General features: G+C 34.9%; 3 protein-coding genes and 1 long non-coding RNA gene across 6 annotated transcripts; 2 read left to right on the top strand and 2 right to left on the bottom strand.

Annotated features, from left to right (window-relative positions):
• Positions 1 to 291: 291 nt before the first annotated feature.
• LOC124223501 (F-box only protein 6-like) lies at positions 292 to 4,619 on the top strand. 2 transcript variants are annotated; one of them, XM_046635508.2, is made up of 4 exons: positions 292 to 501; positions 2,290 to 2,848; positions 2,940 to 3,083; positions 3,770 to 4,619. In XM_046635508.2, exons 2-4 carry the CDS (start codon positions 2,294 to 2,296, stop codon positions 3,953 to 3,955), a joined length of 885 nt encoding a protein of 294 aa, XP_046491464.1. In that variant the 5' UTR covers positions 292 to 501; positions 2,290 to 2,293; the 3' UTR covers positions 3,956 to 4,619. The 2 variants fall into 2 exon arrangements, with proteins under 2 accessions (XP_046491464.1, XP_046491465.1); XM_046635509.2 differs by lacking the exon at positions 292 to 501 and adding an exon at positions 762 to 1,114.
• On the bottom strand, positions 4,517 to 8,921 carry LOC124223721 (sodium- and chloride-dependent glycine transporter 2-like). 2 transcript variants are annotated; one of them, XM_069137897.1, is made up of 8 exons: positions 8,600 to 8,921; positions 8,413 to 8,525; positions 8,197 to 8,325; positions 8,035 to 8,132; positions 7,782 to 7,890; positions 7,581 to 7,710; positions 7,276 to 7,493; positions 4,517 to 7,153 (listed from the first exon to the last, which is right to left on the bottom strand). In XM_069137897.1, exons 1-6 carry the CDS (start codon positions 8,865 to 8,867, stop codon positions 7,708 to 7,710), a joined length of 720 nt encoding a protein of 239 aa, XP_068993998.1. In that variant the 5' UTR covers positions 8,868 to 8,921; the 3' UTR covers positions 4,517 to 7,153; positions 7,276 to 7,493; positions 7,581 to 7,707. The 2 variants fall into 2 exon arrangements, with proteins under 2 accessions (XP_068993998.1, XP_068993997.1); XM_069137896.1 differs by having other exon boundaries at positions 7,581 to 7,890.
• LOC124223505 (uncharacterized) lies at positions 6,208 to 11,870 on the top strand. The gene is made up of 3 exons (XR_006884318.2): positions 6,208 to 6,306; positions 8,415 to 9,401; positions 9,484 to 11,870. It is a non-coding gene; the product is annotated as an uncharacterized lncRNA (long non-coding RNA).
• mats (MOB kinase activator-like 1) lies at positions 10,602 to 17,527 on the bottom strand. The gene is made up of 5 exons (XM_046635510.2): positions 17,215 to 17,527; positions 16,521 to 16,687; positions 15,589 to 15,816; positions 15,289 to 15,452; positions 10,602 to 14,584 (listed from the first exon to the last, which is right to left on the bottom strand). The coding sequence occupies exons 1-5, from the start codon at positions 17,226 to 17,228 to the stop codon at positions 14,504 to 14,506; spliced, it is 654 nt and encodes a 217-aa protein (XP_046491466.1). The 5' UTR covers positions 17,229 to 17,527; the 3' UTR covers positions 10,602 to 14,503.
• Between the last annotated feature and the right edge of the window lie 405 nt (positions 17,528 to 17,932).

The following is a 17,932-nucleotide window of genomic DNA, read 5'->3' as shown; positions in this document are numbered from 1 at the left end:
TAGATTCGACTAATGAAATCACAAGCACGTGATTACAAGTTCCGATCTGTGTCATAAAATGCATAAAATTTATGTAAAGTGCAAGCGCCCTCGTGAAGACTAGATTTCACCTAATTAGTCAACCTAAATCTATCCTTCTATTATTACATACACACAACTGTGGTTTTATTTCGGTGTAAACGTTAACGAAAGACCTATTTTAGGTCAGGCCATCAGGGACTGATACTGACTTATTTTTCACTCGTGAAAAGATTTTCCAGTTAAAGCTGCCATTTCCAATGGTCTAGGTGGCGCTTATCACCGCTTTCATGAGTGAAAAATAAGTATCAGGGCGATCAGGGCTGAATTGTTCCGGGTGTAAACCATAGAGATGTAAACTGGCAACGCAGTGGATGACAGTTTGCGTAGTTCATGGGAGATCGAGGCTGTTGTTGGCGTTGTTGCTCAGAGCAGGTCAGGCAGGTTCGGAGAGCTCTTGACGTTCAGGGACGCGAAATCGAGGTAAGTCCTTAATTTAATTCTGACACGTTACACCTTGGCAACAAAGGTGACAAAACTCAAAAATTATCGTTTGTCAGTTAATGCCACATTTCGATTGCCAAGATTCGAATTATGAACATTCAAATCATACTTTTCGAATATATAACCATGCGAATTAAGTGACACTTGTGTAGTTGCTAAACTTACCATCAAAGAGCAGAAGTGTCGCGATCGCAGCGCGTCGGTTTTGAACCGCATTTGTCGTAAACAGTGTCCCTTCAGAGTTCGATTTGAACTTTGATTCGCATCATGTTTTTGGATGTGAATGAAGTTTTTCAGGGTTTTAATTAGTTTCCTTCAAAGATCAATGGATTACCTCTATAAACTTTTAAATATTTGATTTTTCTTCTCTTACTCGTTCTGAAAAGTAACTGTTCTTTCAATTGTGTCATATTTGTCACCAAGTTTTGACATGTATATTTTTTTCTTATCGATCCCACGCGTTTCTTGCCCCTAAAGTTGTTTTAAAAGCTGTAATGGGACTCATAAGTACATGAATCTTTTAATTTTTTAATAAGGAAACGAATAATGAAAAGCAAATTTAATTTCATCCAAGTTTAGTTGTAGTATTAGCGTAAGTATCAACGCGATAATGTCAATTTCTAGCTATGTTCTAGCTTAGGAGCGCAGTTTGAAAGTCAGCTGGGGTTGTAACGACCTCGTACATGTGTTCTAGGGTTAAATTGTTTGCATTTCACATCATGAAGTCGCGGCGAATCTAATTGAAATATGCCTCAAATTTAATCTAAATCATTTAGGTCGCTGTAAATATTTCTTACAATTTTAGACGGCCTAAAAACAGGTTGTGTCTGATAAGGGCATTGGTCAGGACTTTTTTTTCGCGTACCCAGAGTCCTTACAAAATACCCTCAACTGTGCTGGCCCTCTTATCAATATGCGTGTAAACAGAAATGGGCCAAACTGTTGTATTAAATATCAGTATATAGTGCTGTTGTAAAGACTAGATTCGATGTAATTAGTCGACCTAAATCCATCCTATATCATAAGTACATACATACAACTCTGACTCACTTTTAGTTATAAACATTAGTGGAAAATAAGATGTTCCCATTCGCCTACAAATTTAAGTATTTCAAATTAAAAATTTTATTAGCCAGATTTTGTGTATATACCTTTTAAAGCATTGTGCTGGATTAAAGAAATACAATAATTCACTAAAATTGAAATTGTTAATGTTAACGTAATAAAAATTCAAATGAAAAATCTTTATTTTTCAATTTCAAAATAAGTTCAATGGAATTAAATATGCAAAGTATAAGTTTGTTGATGCTGTATTACGGTTGGCTGTATTGCAGATAATTTTTAAGTTGCGAAATAACAAGTTTTCCTTCAAACACATCATTCCAGTAACATTCAGGACTCTAATCTCGTGTAATCTGCAAACAAATGGTCATCTTTGAAACTCTCCTTGATTAACAAGCAAGTAAATGATGTTGACAATATTGGCAGAAAGTTGCAAAACATGTTTTTTACTTTCGCTGTTATTACACTGTTATTATATCAAGTAACACAAACTTTAATGGCAATAAAACTTTACAAAATCAAATCAACTGTTTATTAAACAATGAAAATCGTTTCATAAAATATCACTTGCTCAGGCACAAGGAGATTTGTGAAAATACTCTTTCTAAATCACATCCAGTGTTTTAATTATTCTACATTTTGTTACAAACAAAGTTTTATCCTCATATGGAATCACATTCTCTACATGAATGATTTTTTTTTCAGCATAATGGAATGGACAAGTATCTCTGCATTGGAAGCACGAATCGAGTTTGACGAAAGCGCCAACAATGGATTGGTATTGACAAACAAATACTTGCCTGAGGAGTTACTGAGCGAGATCTTGTTCCGCGTTGATCTAAAGGCTATGTTGAACTGCCAGCTGGTATGCAAGCGTTGGTACTCAATACTGCATACTTACGTCTGGCGAAAGAAAGCAGAGGCTATTCTGGGACAGCGTTTGCACTTCGATGGAGAATTTTCTTGGTTGTTGTACTACGTAATATGCAATAACAATCCTATAGGGAAAAATTTACTGAAAAATCACTCTGGTAGAAGTGGAACGAACAAATTTTGGAGGATACTGAGTAATGGCGGACATCGGTGGAAAGTCGAATGCCCTCCAGCTGGTGCCCCAAAGCTACCAAGTTCAGAGCCAGTCTTTGAGAATGAACAGTTTTGTTTTGTTACTTCCTTCGGACACTGCAACAAAGAACAAACTGTTGATTTAGTTTCCGAGGGATTCCCACCCCGATTTTTGGACCAATTTCAGCCACCAATCGTGGTACGGTTTCTGAGATTTCTTCCCTCTCTTTCACTACTCTGCCATTAGGTTTGATTGTTTTTTCTAATCATTGCTTCCTTCAATTACATAGATAAGCGAGTGGTACAGTTCCAGATGGGATTGTCCAGCAGCATACAAATGTTCCGCTGTATTGAAAACCGAATGTGGTCTAGTCTTGAAAACTTTCCATTTCGAAAATATTCTTGACAGCGAAACGCAGAATACCTGGTTTCAAGTAAGTATGCGTCTTATATACTTCTGATATTTCTATCCTTTAACCTCCTAATCAATGCGGCAATTATAAAATTATGGATATCAAAAACAATCGACTCTCATTTGCAACTCCCAATCTTACAATTTATGCACAAATTTTGATATATTTTCAGGGTTACAAACTTTCCACCGAAGTTACCCAAAATGATTTTGATAAATGTTTATGTGAGAAGTCAACAAAATTTGCTTAGAAAGAAAAGTCTCAATTTTCATTTCCTTTTATAGATTAATCATCTTGAACAACAAAATTCACTCAAGTTTTTCACTATGAAATTTTATAGATGCATGGTAGTTCTTTTTATCATAATAAAAAAAAAAAACCATGAAAGTATGGTCTTTTATGAAGTGGGAAGAAATGACTGAAATATTTTATTTTATATTATAGCTATAGAAATATAGCTTCTGTAACTTCTGGCTAATGTATCGTTATTCAAATTTTTGAACGCCATGCCAACTTTTAGCATTTCTCATACGTATTTGCATTTTAATATAGTGGTTTTTCAACCACGATTCAACTTTGTTTACCTCAAAATGATAAAAAAAAACCGGCAGCTGCTAGGAAAGTCTACATTGTCTTGTCATCGATTCAGATGAACCTGAACTTGCGAGTAGCTGTGGTAACTTTTACGATTCTGATGTACTATTTAGGTCCAACACGAATTCACTAACTATGGACCTGGAGTGAGAAAAGTGACCTTTACTCATGGAGGTATCGACCAAAAATTTTGGGCTGGACATTACGGTAGCAAAATGGCTGGAGCATGCATCAAAGTAAATCTGCCGAAGCAGATGCCTACAGAGTCAGAAGAGGTAACTTATATGGTTGTAGATTGATAATAACAGAGTTTGTTACATCCAATCATTCTACAGACTGTGTTAACATAAGTAATTATATTACAACTTTTACTTTATTATTGTTATTAATATTATTAGTATTATTATTATTATATAATTAATTGTGGGTACACATATATCAGGTAATTCTTTTTCAAGATGGTCAAAAGTTTTGGATATTAAGTACAGGTCAATTTCCTGTTCATTTGACTTCTTTTATACGAGCTCAATGATAGAAACTTTGAATTATTATTATATGGTAAAAAAACATATAACTGTAACAAAACAACATCAGGGAACATCAACAAACCGTTGATAATTGTACGCTTATGAAAATAGTCTAAATCCGATCTCAGCAAAAAATTATTGCGACATTTCGTTGAGCTAGACTCAAAGAAATATTTTATGAAATAAACGTTTCTCTTTTCACATTAGATTATGGATCTCTTGTTTTTGTCGATATTTTTTTGATTATCTAGATGATAGTTACGATGATCTTATCTTTTATCGAGAAAGATACATGGGAAATTATGTTTCGTTTTATATAGATGATTTTATATGTACATAAATAATCTTATCTTGATCTAGGTAATAAGACTCATTATCTTGTACAATACTGCATATTATAGATACTTGTATTGATAATATATTTTATTACAATACACATCAAGTGGATACAGAATTTTACTTCATGTGAAATAAACCAAATTTGTAAAACTCGGGAAAATTTACTATTGTGTTGACGACCTTCTGGACACACTATATTTCAATATCACATGACTTATTAACATTTTACACACATTGAAGGATTTCGAAGGGCCTTAGAGTATATTGGATAAAATATATAGACTGACAGAAGTACTGTAGATTCAAAAGAATCAATAATTCTTTAGCATATAGTTTAATTTTCACTAATGATGAATATTCATCTGATTTCTATTTTAGAGTTTGTGGATAAAATTCTACAAGTATCTACTGTTAAATGAAGTTTCTAGAATAGCATTGTTTCAAACAAAAGTCCTCTAAATTTTTTATTGATTCATTCATTCATTTTTAATTCACAACTAATCATTTTGCCAAAAAGGAAAAAAAATAAAATTTCTCTATGATGTTTGAAGAATACGACAATGCCGTAAAGCTATCAATATATATTTTTTTTACTTAGTTCAGTCAATTTTTCGATCACAAAGTTGTCTTCTAATATATAACGTTTTGTGTCAGTTGACTCGAGAAGACTTTATATAAGTGATTGTCCTCATCATGCCTCACTCTGATATTTTACACTGACGGCGAAGCCTTATATTGATCCAGTTTCACGTATGAGGTAGTTTTTCTACAAACATTTTGGGCAGTAACATCATATCGCATCCTCCATATTTTAACTAATAAATTTTCTATTGGGAGGTTGGCTAGCCCTCTTTAATTTTTGTGCAACGTGCTTTTCTTGCTTAGATAGACGATTGGCTACTCTTGCTTTCTGTATTACTTAATTGCTTTTTCGACAATATTTCAAGTTTCTGAATATTGCTGTTTGTTGCAGTACAAATGCCAAAATAATTTATTGGCTTGGACGTCTTCATTGGTCCAAGATCTTGTATGCCATGTAAAAGTTTATCTATGCGAATTTTTATCGCTTGATCAGTATTAACAGTTGATTTTTTTTTCTCTCTGCTTGAAACCTCTGTTTTACCATTCATCTTACTTCTTTCCAGTGGCTGAGCGATCCTTCCTTTGATACCGGACACGTGGCCCGTTTTTTGTATAACAGATTCACCTATTATTGGTGTACGTCGCAATTGAACTCGCGAATCTAGAAGTGAGTGGTTCTTAGACTTATGCTTCTCTACTGGCGGACTTGACGTAAACACATCGCTCGAAGTCTTTACTGGAGACTGAAGGCCACGCATAGTTCCAATCTACAAATGAGCGGTTGGTGATTTCAAAACTCACCAGAACTTATATTCCCATGATTATTTTGCAGACTGTAGAAATAAAAAGCTGCGACCTTAACTTTAAAAATATCGGGATGAACCGAACGAATGATTTCACGCAGAACTGGATCGTGGTTCAGTAATGAGAGCTCCGAGGAAGCCATTGAGCACTCGGGAGTCTTAGGAGCGCTTGCCGATCGTTGAACATCAACTGTAAATGCTTGGAGAGCAGAGCTGACATTCGGAGGTGTGTGTGTGCTCAACAAGTCATCTGATGGTGGATGGTTTCCTCCCTTCAATGCAGTGCATCTAGAGACTGAGAATTGTGACTGTCTAGGGGAGGCAACGGGCTGTACAGTGTCCAGAGACATGGGCCAGCTGGGTAGACCAGGTTTGGTCTTCGGTGACTCAAACTGGCAGGTAAAACGACCCGACGATACTCTGCCAATTGTGGAATGATTCATTGCTTGGGTTGCTTGCGGTTTCTGATTATAGATCCTGAAATATCAGATGTTATTGCATGAAGGAATAACGATCATCAATCAATAATGGAAGACTGGTATTGATCATTGTATATTTTGCAAAAAAAAAACTTCAACTGGAGAAAGCATCCCTAGTTTTAGAATCACTTTTGTGTCGTAGAAAACTTTGGAGGCCTTGAATTTTCTCCCTTCTGTGTGCTTTTCAGGAGTGTGGTTGATTGAAGAGTTACTGTCGGTTGTTCCAGGACGAAATTCGGAACGTGGGTCACATATGCCTGGAACGTGGCAAATTCTTTATTTCGCTTGTCTTCGGGTTCAGTCTTAACCGGGGTCTTTGAAACATTCTTTGGGCGTGGTGTCTCTTTCGGTACAAACAGGGGCAACCTGTACTGTTTTACTTTGGAGGGTGCATTTACCACCCGGCTTGGGCTATTCTCTGCCTTCAGCAGAACTCTGCGCTCTGCTTGGTCAATCATTTGTTCAATCTGTACAACAAAATAATCAGCACGAACTTGTTGCCGTGGCACAAAAACCAGTTACATCGCCGACTCACTCGGTTGTCCATTTCCTCAATAGATTTTGCGGCTGTAACATTATTCCTTAGCGCTTTAATCTGCTCGTGCTTTAGTTCAGCTTCCGTCTCTTCCATTTTTTGAAGAAACTTCAATTTCTCATTCACTTGTTCTTCGAAATTTTCTAACTCTTCACTGGATACCTTGTCGATGGAAAAAACCTTCTGATTCTTTTTCATCGTTTTTGTTACCGCAGTCATGTCCTGCTGCAACCTAAAATAATTCGTTCAAACTGCTAAGCCATTTCCAGTCTCCGTTATTAAGAAAGTACCCGTTCAAGATCAAATTTAATAAACGTGCATTCAAGCTCCGCAGTACTCTGCAGAAAAACATACGTGTCATTGCGCCTGGCTCTGTTAGTCCTTGAATCAATCTCGCGATGAATAACAGAGAGCAGAATGGCTTTTTCAATGAGACAGTGGTGAGTGCACTCGCTGTTCTTCCTCCAGTATTTGGTCTCTTCACGCGGATTGTACATCCTGCGCATTCGGCGATCTTCGTCCGATGGTGGTCCCCAAAGCATCGTAGCTTGAAATAACAAGCCTGTAACGTTCTGTCAATAATCAAAAAAATCCCATTAGTAATCTACCCGTAGAGTCACACCTATTTGGCTGTACATGTCGCTTATCAGAAGACTCACTCTAGCCTTAACGGATATTACAATTTGACGGAGCATAAAGAGTAACGCCACGATCAACAGGATCACGTAGAGGATATTCGATACCATTACAGATACATTGTCAGGCGGGAAACTGATGTCGATTACCTCACTGCTGAACAATATCTAAATTGGTTTATTAAATGTATATTTAGTATTCAGTCTTGTCTCCAAGTGCTATACCAATATTCCGAATGGTAAACTCTTCCAGCATATCTTCCAGTAGGTATTTGGTTGACTTCCATTCAAAAAGTTTATATCATCGGAGAATTGTTCAACTCCGTAAACGTACCTATTTTCGACGATGATAGATTAATTGAGAAAATCATTACCCTCATGATCGTATATATGGTGAGTGCGACTTTGAAATATCGACGTAACGATGAACACTCTTTTAATTATAGTCCGACTGAGTACCACTCTAAAATTCATTTACCCAACACTGATTGTCAGGATCAATAAAGCAACAATTGTCAGTCGCTGTCCAATCTTCAGTATAGGCTCGTCTTCGTAAGCGTCTGATTCATTGTCAATCTGCATGGAAATCGGCAGGTCAATCATCGTTGCAATAAATCAAACGCACACGATTCTAACCAACCATCAGATCGGTAAGGACTCCAATTAGAAATCCAAGAGTGCATATTGCGACTTTGACATAGCTCCGGTACCGCAACACCACTGGAAAGTTGTCGTATATACTTTCTTCAAGCACCGCCATGTTTCCTATCTGCAAAAATAATCAGTCTGAATTCTGTGTGTCTGGAGACTTAAACTCTGCACGAAATAGTCATCGACTATAATTTCTTGTGATTACAGTGTAAGATGTCGACAATAAGGCCACAAACATGAAGTAGATCAAGTTCCACACTTGCCGAACTGGCAGCATTCCCAGTGCGAAGGGATAAAAGTTGAAGAGCTTTGCATATTCTGTAACAATAAGAACGCATCCTTTCTGTAACGGTACTGACTCGGAAGATTAAAATGGTATTAATCATTTTTACCTGGAAAATAGAGCTCCTCTTCAACATTGGTGACTTTCATGTAAAACAACAGTACGCCTAGTATGCCCGTTGAAAACATCTGGCAAATTACACTAATCATGTAAGTGAGAGCACACGAACAAATTGTGAGATTTGCTGTGGTCGGTCCTGGCTTAATGCGACACCCAATCAGCTGATACCCACCGCGAACTATAGCGTGGTCTCTTAAGAAGTCCTTGAAGGCTGCAAGCCATGCCTGCAGAGAGAATAAAGCGTGATCGAATCTCATAGACTTGATTAACCAACTTACTTTCACGTTCAAAAGACCACTGATGCGTAAATTGAAGAAAGGTGCTACAGAGAGACCCTGGGCGATATGGCTCGCTAAGGGCATGAATAAACAAAGAAAGATAATAATTATAAGCAGTGCAAATCTCTTCATCATCTGTAAAGAAATGGAAATAAAGTTAGAATAGATAACTTTACGAGTGTAAAATACCCTTATGTTAAAAAGCAGTTACGTTTCAGGTGAAAAAAAAATTTTATTTGCCAACTTGTTCGATGTTGTGCTCGATAAAATTAGCCCAACTTTTCATACTGTCTATACTAATTCTAAGTTAAATAATTAACGCACATGGAGTGTATCCCTGAGACTCTGTTTCAAAGTGATGTACACAGTGAGCCAACCGACGAGTAAACGGCCTGCTCTCTTCACGAACGTCGAATGAGTGGCTCTGCAGAGAACAAAAGTGAAGAAAACGTTCTTGTTTATGTTCATAATTAAAGGTTTTACGTTCGTTCTTTGGTGATGAATAACAAATTGGTATGATTAACTTGTAGTATATTCTCGATGAGAGGAGCTCGGTTCCCAGCTTTGGATAGCACTCGTCCTTCCTATTTTCCAGGTAACAATTCAGTAGCAGTGGTCGATCAATGCAAGTTGCTGGTGTTGAACCTTCTGGACAGATCATCCATGGCAGTTCGGAACTGAACGATCTTTAAACAATTTCATGTTGCATTAGATTTCAAACAAAGATCACAGAAAATGGACGTACAAATACATGCTTCCGTCAAAAAAATCTGCACTGGTATGGATTCTTTTGACAGAGCGGCGTACTAAATACCTGAAGAAGAACATGTAGGTATCGGCTAATCGTTCGACCGAGGCAACGGAGTATAAATATATTGTCAACAGCATGCCATATCCTATAGTAGAGCACGTCAGAGGTACTATATTCTTCAGGTAGAGGCAGCCGTGCCGAACATACTGCCCAAGAAAAACCTCCATGTAAATCAACGCGGGGCCCCATGTAGCGTACATGACCATCATTTGAATGAAGCCAGGTTCTAGTTAAAAGGTATTTGAAACATGAAGGAATTAAGCAATCGAGTTCTACTTGTAACTTCAAAGTGTAAATCGAAAAATAAGTGGCGAAACGCCGAAGAAACAACCCACTGAAATCGTTTTTGAACATGTAACTCATGTCACAAAAGTAAATGGTATCGATTTGAAAGCAGGCAGTAACGAGGACCAGGTCAGACAAACTCCAAGAAAGATCGTATGATTTGTAACGATCGTCATTTTTAGCTGACTCAATCGGTTCCCTAGCTTTTCGAAATATCTGTTCTTCGAATCGTGTAAGCTGCTTCAACCATCCCCAAGTTCTGTTCATAATCTTAGCCGTTAGCACCAGCGAGTCTTGTAAGTATTCCAAGGTTAAGAGCTGTGCAAGATGTTACCAATATTCACAGCCCAGGCTAGTCACTGATATCTCGATCGTACTCTTTCTGTCACGAAAGTGATTTTTCTGAATAAATGAGCATCGCAATTTTCAAAATTTCTGAACATCGCATTCCAAAGATATAATAATAAGTAATAACAAATGTATGAGTAATGGATTCAATAAATTAACATTAATGACTATGATACTGCAACAAATGATAAACCAAGGAACCAGTAATTAAATTGACAAATTTGCGCATGAGACAATCAATATTATGAAGACTAATTGATTGCTGTGTGTAATTAGGCATTTTTATTATGTATTTATTTATTTTTTTCACATGAGAAAATACTATTTACATTGCACAGTTTTAGCGTTATTACATCTGCAACATACCTAATGATCGCTTTTTTTTTATCTTGCGTAGAATCAAGCTGCGACATAAGCTTCGGTTAATTAGACGATCACATAATAAATAATTCTCTGGTTATGATTCTCGTTACATCGTATATTATATGTACGTTACAACAATGATTGTGAAATGTATGAAATCATTCGGAAATTGTTGGAAAAACATTTTCTACAGGATCCGTACATAAATGTATAACTTGTTGCTTCAAGCCATGAATAAAAATTGATTCTGAATCTCATTGTAATCCATAAAAATGACATTTCCAGTCATTAGTTGAAAATAATAAATAGAGACTTCAATACTGATTAAACCTGAAACTCAGTCCGAATTGTAATTTAATCAAATAGTAACCAGTTTTAACAAAATTAATCAACGTAAATTATTTATAATTAAACCATGTTGAAAGAATCGATCATCGCAATTTACTTTTATGAATAGTTTGAAACCGAATACAAGAATTGTAGCCAAAGAATTTTCGTAACAAGTCTAGCAATTTGTATTCAAGTGGTTAGAGTACTTGTACATCTATATAATATACAGGAAAAGCAGTTTTCATGGTTGATTTGCATAAAAAATTATGTTTATAGTTTTTGTCAATTATAATGCTGATAAATATCTCTATTCGGCAGTAAAATTTTAACGATACTTGTACAAGGTTTATACCTTGGCAGTTAACATAAAGTCAACCAAAATTATTTTCAGGAAACCTGTTTTTCAATAAATTTCTACATGTATTCCGCAGGTGTTGTTCGTAACTCTATTTTCGCAATATAATCACTGTAACAGATTCATGTACCAAAGATAAAAACGTTTCACCATCCTGTTCGTCTATTTAAAAAAATCAGGTTCGACATAATTTTAACAAAAATTTGTTTTATTTGATGGTACGGGAAATTTACTGCTGGTAAAATGTATGCAGTAATATTATTAATAAAAAAAAAAAAAACGAATGTTGTACCTACGTATATATTATTGGATATGTGTTTTTGCATATTGATTTAAATATTTTTAACAATAAGACTTCTGAAACATGTCAGGATTTTATTATTTATACTGCAGATTAATAATCGAAGAAAAATATAAGTACCAAACGCACAATTGATTTTTTATCCGTATCGTTACATCATCGTTACAAAATTGCATTCTGATATGCTCTCGTACGAGGCAAAAAATTTCCACTGTAATTTTTGGGAGTGCCGGAATATCACAAATGAATATGTATATAATTACATAAGTTTAGTAAGACAGTTGAATGAGAAGTCGATTCAGAAGAAAAGCGCTGAATTATTGTGAGTAATAACATATGTATGTGCCTATCTATTACAGTTATGAATACATGAAACTATGCTTTATTTATTAATTTTTTAAAATCTAAATTTAATTTTTTTCAGTGGCAACTACGCAATCCATATTCATACTACTCAATGTTCGTAATGAAATTAGCATTAGCGGTATTTCGTATATTCAGCTGAAAATCAAAACATTTACATTCTAATATCAGATTAGACAGTGAATAGTGTGCAGTTTTGCTTCATCTATACGTATATAGATGTGGGTACGACATTGAGTTCGGACTACTTCTTAAATAAATTGATTATTATTCGTCAAGCAAAAACATAAAAATAAATATGTACACGAAAATCTTCCGTACAAAGAATAATGATAACAATAATAATAATGACAACAATTATAATTGATGTTCTTGTTATTATTACTATTATTATTGTTATTAGTGAATAACGCATATATATTTTTAATTACTATGTATAAGCTAAAAGTAAAAAATTAATATTTGTTCGTTTTTTTTGTTTTTTTTTTTTTTGTCTTAAAACGTATTCTATGTAAATTCTTAAAAAATATAAGTTCTCAAAAATGATCGAAATGAATACATCGAAATATATTAATTCAGCATAAACAGACCGGTATGCACTTTTTTTTTTCATTTTCTTCTTTCTTTTCGTGGTTTCTATACAGACAGTTAATTAGCTTGTCGCATATATATACAGAAATTCCCAATAGAGGGAGAGCAAAAATTAGTGTAAGCGGAATGAGTCCTGGACGTTGATTATACGTTAGTTATTAATAATACACATGCTGTTTATATATTAGATCGTTAACGAAATCGTCGTCAGAGTCGCCTTACTCAACGATTTCAACGTTTGGTTCCCATTGTATGTCTGAAACATAACAATTCTCTTTAAAAGCTCTTCAATGAAGATTAATCGTTAAAATAGATGAAAACTTAAATAGATACTTTCTTTTTATCTCGTCTATTTTTACGACTATCTTTCATAAAATTCTAAATTCAATATTTTACTAAGATAAACGGTATCAAATACATACAGTGTACATAGAATTTAAAAGAAAGTAAGAAACAAAGTTATCGTTGCCACAAGATTCAATTTATGTATGCAGTACTTGTTATTATTTTTCCTAGATGTTCATACACCATCTAGCTCAAGATCATTTGTTTTATTTATTCTACACATTGTCCAGATTGACAAAACCATTCCAATTGAAAACGGTAAACAATGCTAACTACGTGACAAAGGTCATGCAAACATTCTGGCTTTGATCCACTTGTACTCTACTTTTGAGTATAGTTCTTCTCATGTATCGTTTTGGAATTTCTTAATTTTTTCATTTCGTATTTTTCTTAAAAAGATTAGTATTTCTATAGATCGATCGTTTTATAAGTGTTTAATATAAAAACTATTAATATAAATTACATTAATACCCTTATATAGTCAACACGGTGCAATGTTTCACATTCAATGTTATTTCTCTGCCGTATACTTTCGCCGTATAATTGATAATAGACTACGTAACAAATATCTAATATTGTTAGACGTACACGGATAATAGTACTTGCACCTATTTCAAGGCATTTTTAAAATTTTTCTTCGTCTGAGACCAAAAAGCACTAACGAAAGGGTCGCATAATATTCTTTTAATACATACGAGATTGACTCAAGCGTTATTCTGAAATTCTATGACGATTCATGTTTGCAATGAAGTTCAAATCGGTTTTTATATCCACGTATATCGATAAGTTGAATATAAAATTATTTGACTTATGAAAATTGTTTCGAAGTACAAATGATCACCTTTTTGTCTACAGCCTACCTTCCACAGCAATAAACATTACATGCTAGGAATTTTATTATACTGTTTTCATTATTTAATTGAATTCAACGACTAAGAATTGAAGAAAAATTTGCAACTAATAGTATGATAAAGAAACTTACACAGATGTCTTTCAACAGCACAAAAAAAAAAAAAAAATTAAAATTAAATAAATATAAAAAAAAGTTCATACAATTCTAAGCAGCGTAACGTTGAAAATAATTCATCTATTTAACAATAATTTATATAGGTATTCACACATTTCAATTTTGTCTTGAAATTTTACCTATTGACTTATTATCTGTTCGAAGCACATCATTTGGGGTTCAATTATTATGAGTGAATTTTATTGTTTTCCACCAAATGCTTTCACATGATATTAAGCTCATCCACTAGATCAATGGAAAAAATTGTTTTGCGAACTGTGCACAAAACTAATTACTGTTGTTGAAAAAGCTTTAATCACAGTTTAAACTGCAATATAATGAAGAAGAGTAGCCGTACGAAGGCTTTTGACTCGGCATTAGACTTGCTTTGAAATATGATTCGATACGATTATTTAAATAATATAAAATAATTATTATATGATAGATAGTTAACAGAGATAGCATTGATGAGATTCTTTGGAGAGGCTTCACAGACGATGATCAGAGTGGAGGGTGTTCATCGAGCATCCTTTGCAGTCAGTTTTTCAATTAGCTCTTGTAATGGGGCTAATTCTCGTCTGTCTATTAGGTTAAATTCCTAGAAACAATAATCATGATGTCGAAACTGAATTTTCTCAGCTGAATTAAATACAGTTTACATGCATAGAATGATTTTTCACAATACAATGGGAGCCAGAATATCGAAATTATTGTTAATATAAAGTTGGCCAAACAACTTTATTAAGTGTATGTGACTTTATTAATATAAGAACTTGTAAAACTCTCCAAAAAGAAGCTCTTACTGTACAGTTTTTCCAATTTTACACCAAAATCGAATTACACTTTTTTAATTTGTAGCCAAAATTTTCTCGGTTTATGTAACGAATGCGTTTTCTCTGAAATATTCAAGATAATAACACTAATATTTAGGTATTAATTTTGCAAAAAAGGCCACTTGTATATCATGTATTATTCCGAAAATGCGGCAAGGTTTGTAGTGCTTGATATTACTAAAAAAAAATTCGTACCTAGCTAATATACTTACATGCAGAACTGGTTTACAAGTGCAAAGTATAGTTAGTGAGATATAGCCTTTAAATAAAAATTCGGTCAAGGTTGCGAAAAATATGATAGTATAATTAATGGCTGATGATCAATGAAGTTGAAGTTGAGTGTAAAACCGAATTAGTCATACACATGCATCCTCAGAAAAGAGATCCGTGTCTCTGAATAATAAGCACTGAATTCTAAACTGTAAGAACGACTTCACGATATTAATACTTATATCGTGGTTTTGCTTACCTGAACGAAAAAAATAAAATGCTTAAACGATGTGTTAAGATGTGCCTCTTCTCCCAGTTGAACAACCTCACTGAAGTGCTGGTGATAAATATGTGCGTAGACTCTGAACAAGCGCTTTAATATAGTCTTGGCAATTGAGAGAAAATTTTTTGGAAACGGCACTCCTAAAAGTGTAGTAAATTTGATCCGTTAACACAAATTTAAAATTAAAAGTAAAATTTCTGTATGCGCAACTCTAACGCTCATAACAATATATACTTTAGTGATGATTAATAGCTAGCCAATACTTAGAATACTAGCCAATTTTTGATGGAAACAGAGTCTCGTCATCCAATTGATCCTGCACCCAAGTCATTAGGTAATCAATATATTTGGGCGCAGAGCACTTGATTGGTTTCTTCACAGTGTGGCCGTCGGCCCAATGATATTCGTACTTCGGACCAGCTGACATAATCGGGCAGCTCTCTTCTGTACAAAACTCCGTAATGGTTCCATACAACATATTTATTTGGTTGAAAAAATCGACAGCTGAAAAAAAATATTCCGATACAAATTTAAACCCAGAATGTTATTCATTGTCAATAATTCAGATTTATGTTGTCCACTTCAGATTGGCATGGCTTCGAAATACCAAACAAATTCATGAATTTTAATGTAATACGTGAATTTACACACAATCCAACTATATATTCATCTGTAGTAGAATCGTATTCCATGATTCAGACTACTCGCATACTTACACTGCGATTATACATAGAGGAAGTTGTTCAAGTCTGATTCATAATTAAAAGCAGATAACACAAATTTATAGCCAATGCATAACTGAACTGTAGGTTTGTCGCATCCTAACTGATATTGTAACTGGCAACGGTGATTACTTAAGTTAATTAATTCAAAAATCATGTATCCCGTCTTTTATAGACACGATGCAGTTTTTTATTGGGCACAAAATCTCCAAAGTTTGACTATACGGGCATTCTGCAATCGAAATATAAAAGTTTTTATCGAATGGTTCAGCCCTGATTTCATCCCAAACATAACAAGGTAATAACATATCATTGAAATTTTCCAATTCAACTAATGACTTCGTTCAAATAATATCTATCATTTTAAATAAAAGTCCAAAGTATAATTCAAATTGGTGGGTTTGATTGACAAACACATGAAAATGCGAAGTGACTCGAGTCCAGATTGCCTTCATTCATGAATTTCAGAGAAGATAAGTTACGCACTGTTAACGGCAACCCATTCATTGAGATCTTCACCCTCGGGTAACATCACCGCCAGACGTAAATTTCCTGAGCCAAGTGTCGCCGCTGCATGTTTCATTAAATCATACTGGTGCGTCCCTTCAGGGATATTCTTCTTTGGCTTGAAAGTTTTCGAAGATCGGCTTCCGCTAAGTTATTGAAAAATACATGATATGAAATAAAAAGAAACAGGCAAAGAATTGTTTCTGATTAATTGAAAATAACATCTAGTCTATTTAACAAACTGGTCGTATAAAGAAGTATGAAAAACACTATGCAAACCAGAGATCACTTTGTCATGAACTTAGTTTCGAAATTTTCTGTTCGAAGTGCAGGTCAGAAACTTTAAATGGCAATAATATGAAATAGAAATGGCACAGAGAGGGAGAGGAAGTGAGATAGAGAAAGCGAGACAGAGCTGTCAAATACGATACAATGAGGCATTTTAGAACGGATAAAATATCGATTTGGGGACGAAACGGCATAGGTATATTCATAGGTGAATTGATAAAGAGTATACATAACAACAGGCCTATTGTCAACTCGATTTTTTGTGTTACTCTCGTCAGCGTGAATGTACTCGGGTGTTGTAAAAAAGTGACTAACTGAAATACGGAAAAATAAAAATAAAAATAGAGGAAAAAGAAAGGCCGTTCCGAAGTGTAGTAGTACTCACAACAGGAAGCTCATCGTTGGAGATATTTTGATCAGCTATTTGTTTGACTATGTGAGAAATTCCAACTATTCCCTTGATATTTATGTGAAAAAGTACGGTATCACGCTGATCGAAATGCGCATGGAACTTTGACAGCGATAAACATGGGAATATCCTCAGTTTTTTGGTGTGTCCACAGATGTTTTCGGTTCGGTTGAGTTAACTGCTGCCCTCCTCAGTGGCCCTCCTTGACTCCGCAATCCGCGATGATTCGTTTCTCGGACGAGCAGTCGACAGGACCGCCCTCGCTGCGCCAGACGGAGTCAGAGCGAACCAGACAACACTAAACAGAACATGAAACCACGGTCTTACATTCAGGTCTGGAAACTCTGGTGATGGGGGTATGTCCTCTTATTGAAGCACCGGCCGTTTCGCCTAGTGACCACGAGTGTCGCTGCGATAGAGGGATTCAGGAACGCACCCTGTGTCGATTAATTTGTTGCAAAATTCATATAGAATCGAAGTTGCATTTTGTTTTTAGGCTGAAAACGAGTTAGCCGGAAGATTGAAGGGCCACATTCAACAGGATTCAAACATTGAACTTTCCAAGCAAATTTGAAAAAAAAATTGCTGCATAACTACAACATAAGGATGACAAAGCAGTGAATGGTACAACACATATTTACGAAAATCAGTAGTCGCAACCGGACAAATTACAAACATCCACTGCTTCCGTGAT

Source organism: Neodiprion pinetum, chromosome 7 (genome assembly GCF_021155775.2).
Source record: "Neodiprion pinetum isolate iyNeoPine1 chromosome 7, iyNeoPine1.2, whole genome shotgun sequence".
Taxonomy (NCBI): Eukaryota; Metazoa; Arthropoda; class Insecta; order Hymenoptera; family Diprionidae; genus Neodiprion; species Neodiprion pinetum.
Note: the sequence above shows the minus strand (reverse complement) of the source record. Positions and strands in the feature narration are given on the sequence as shown.

Bases quoted from the DNA above. Each gene is read 5' to 3' on its own strand.
- mats (XM_046635510.2), bottom strand. The intron at 15,817-16,520 runs GTGCGTAACTTA...ATTTTTTTTCAG, and splicing joins TGAATGGGTTGCCGTTAACA to CTGTCGATTTTTTCAACCAA. The intron at 15,453-15,588 runs GCTAGTATTCTA...CTACACTTTTAG, and splicing joins TCTGTTTCCATCAAAAATTG to GAGTGCCGTTTCCAAAAAAT.
- LOC124223501 (XM_046635508.2), top strand. From the start codon at position 2,294: ATGGAATGGACAAGTATCTCTGCATTGGAAGCACGAATCGAGTTTGAC. The intron at 2,849-2,939 runs GTACGGTTTCTG...TCAATTACATAG, and splicing joins AATTTCAGCCACCAATCGTG to ATAAGCGAGTGGTACAGTTC. The intron at 3,084-3,769 runs GTAAGTATGCGT...TGTACTATTTAG, and splicing joins CGCAGAATACCTGGTTTCAA to GTCCAACACGAATTCACTAA.
- LOC124223721 (XM_069137896.1), bottom strand. From the start codon at position 8,867: ATGAGATTCGATCACGCTTTATTCTCTCTGCAGGCATGGCTTGCAGCC. The intron at 8,526-8,599 runs GTAAAAATGATT...TTATTGTTACAG, and splicing joins AGAGGAGCTCTATTTTCCAG to AATATGCAAAGCTCTTCAAC. The intron at 7,891-8,034 runs GTAAATGAATTT...CGTCGAAAATAG, and splicing joins ATCCTGACAATCAGTGTTGG to GTACGTTTACGGAGTTGAAC.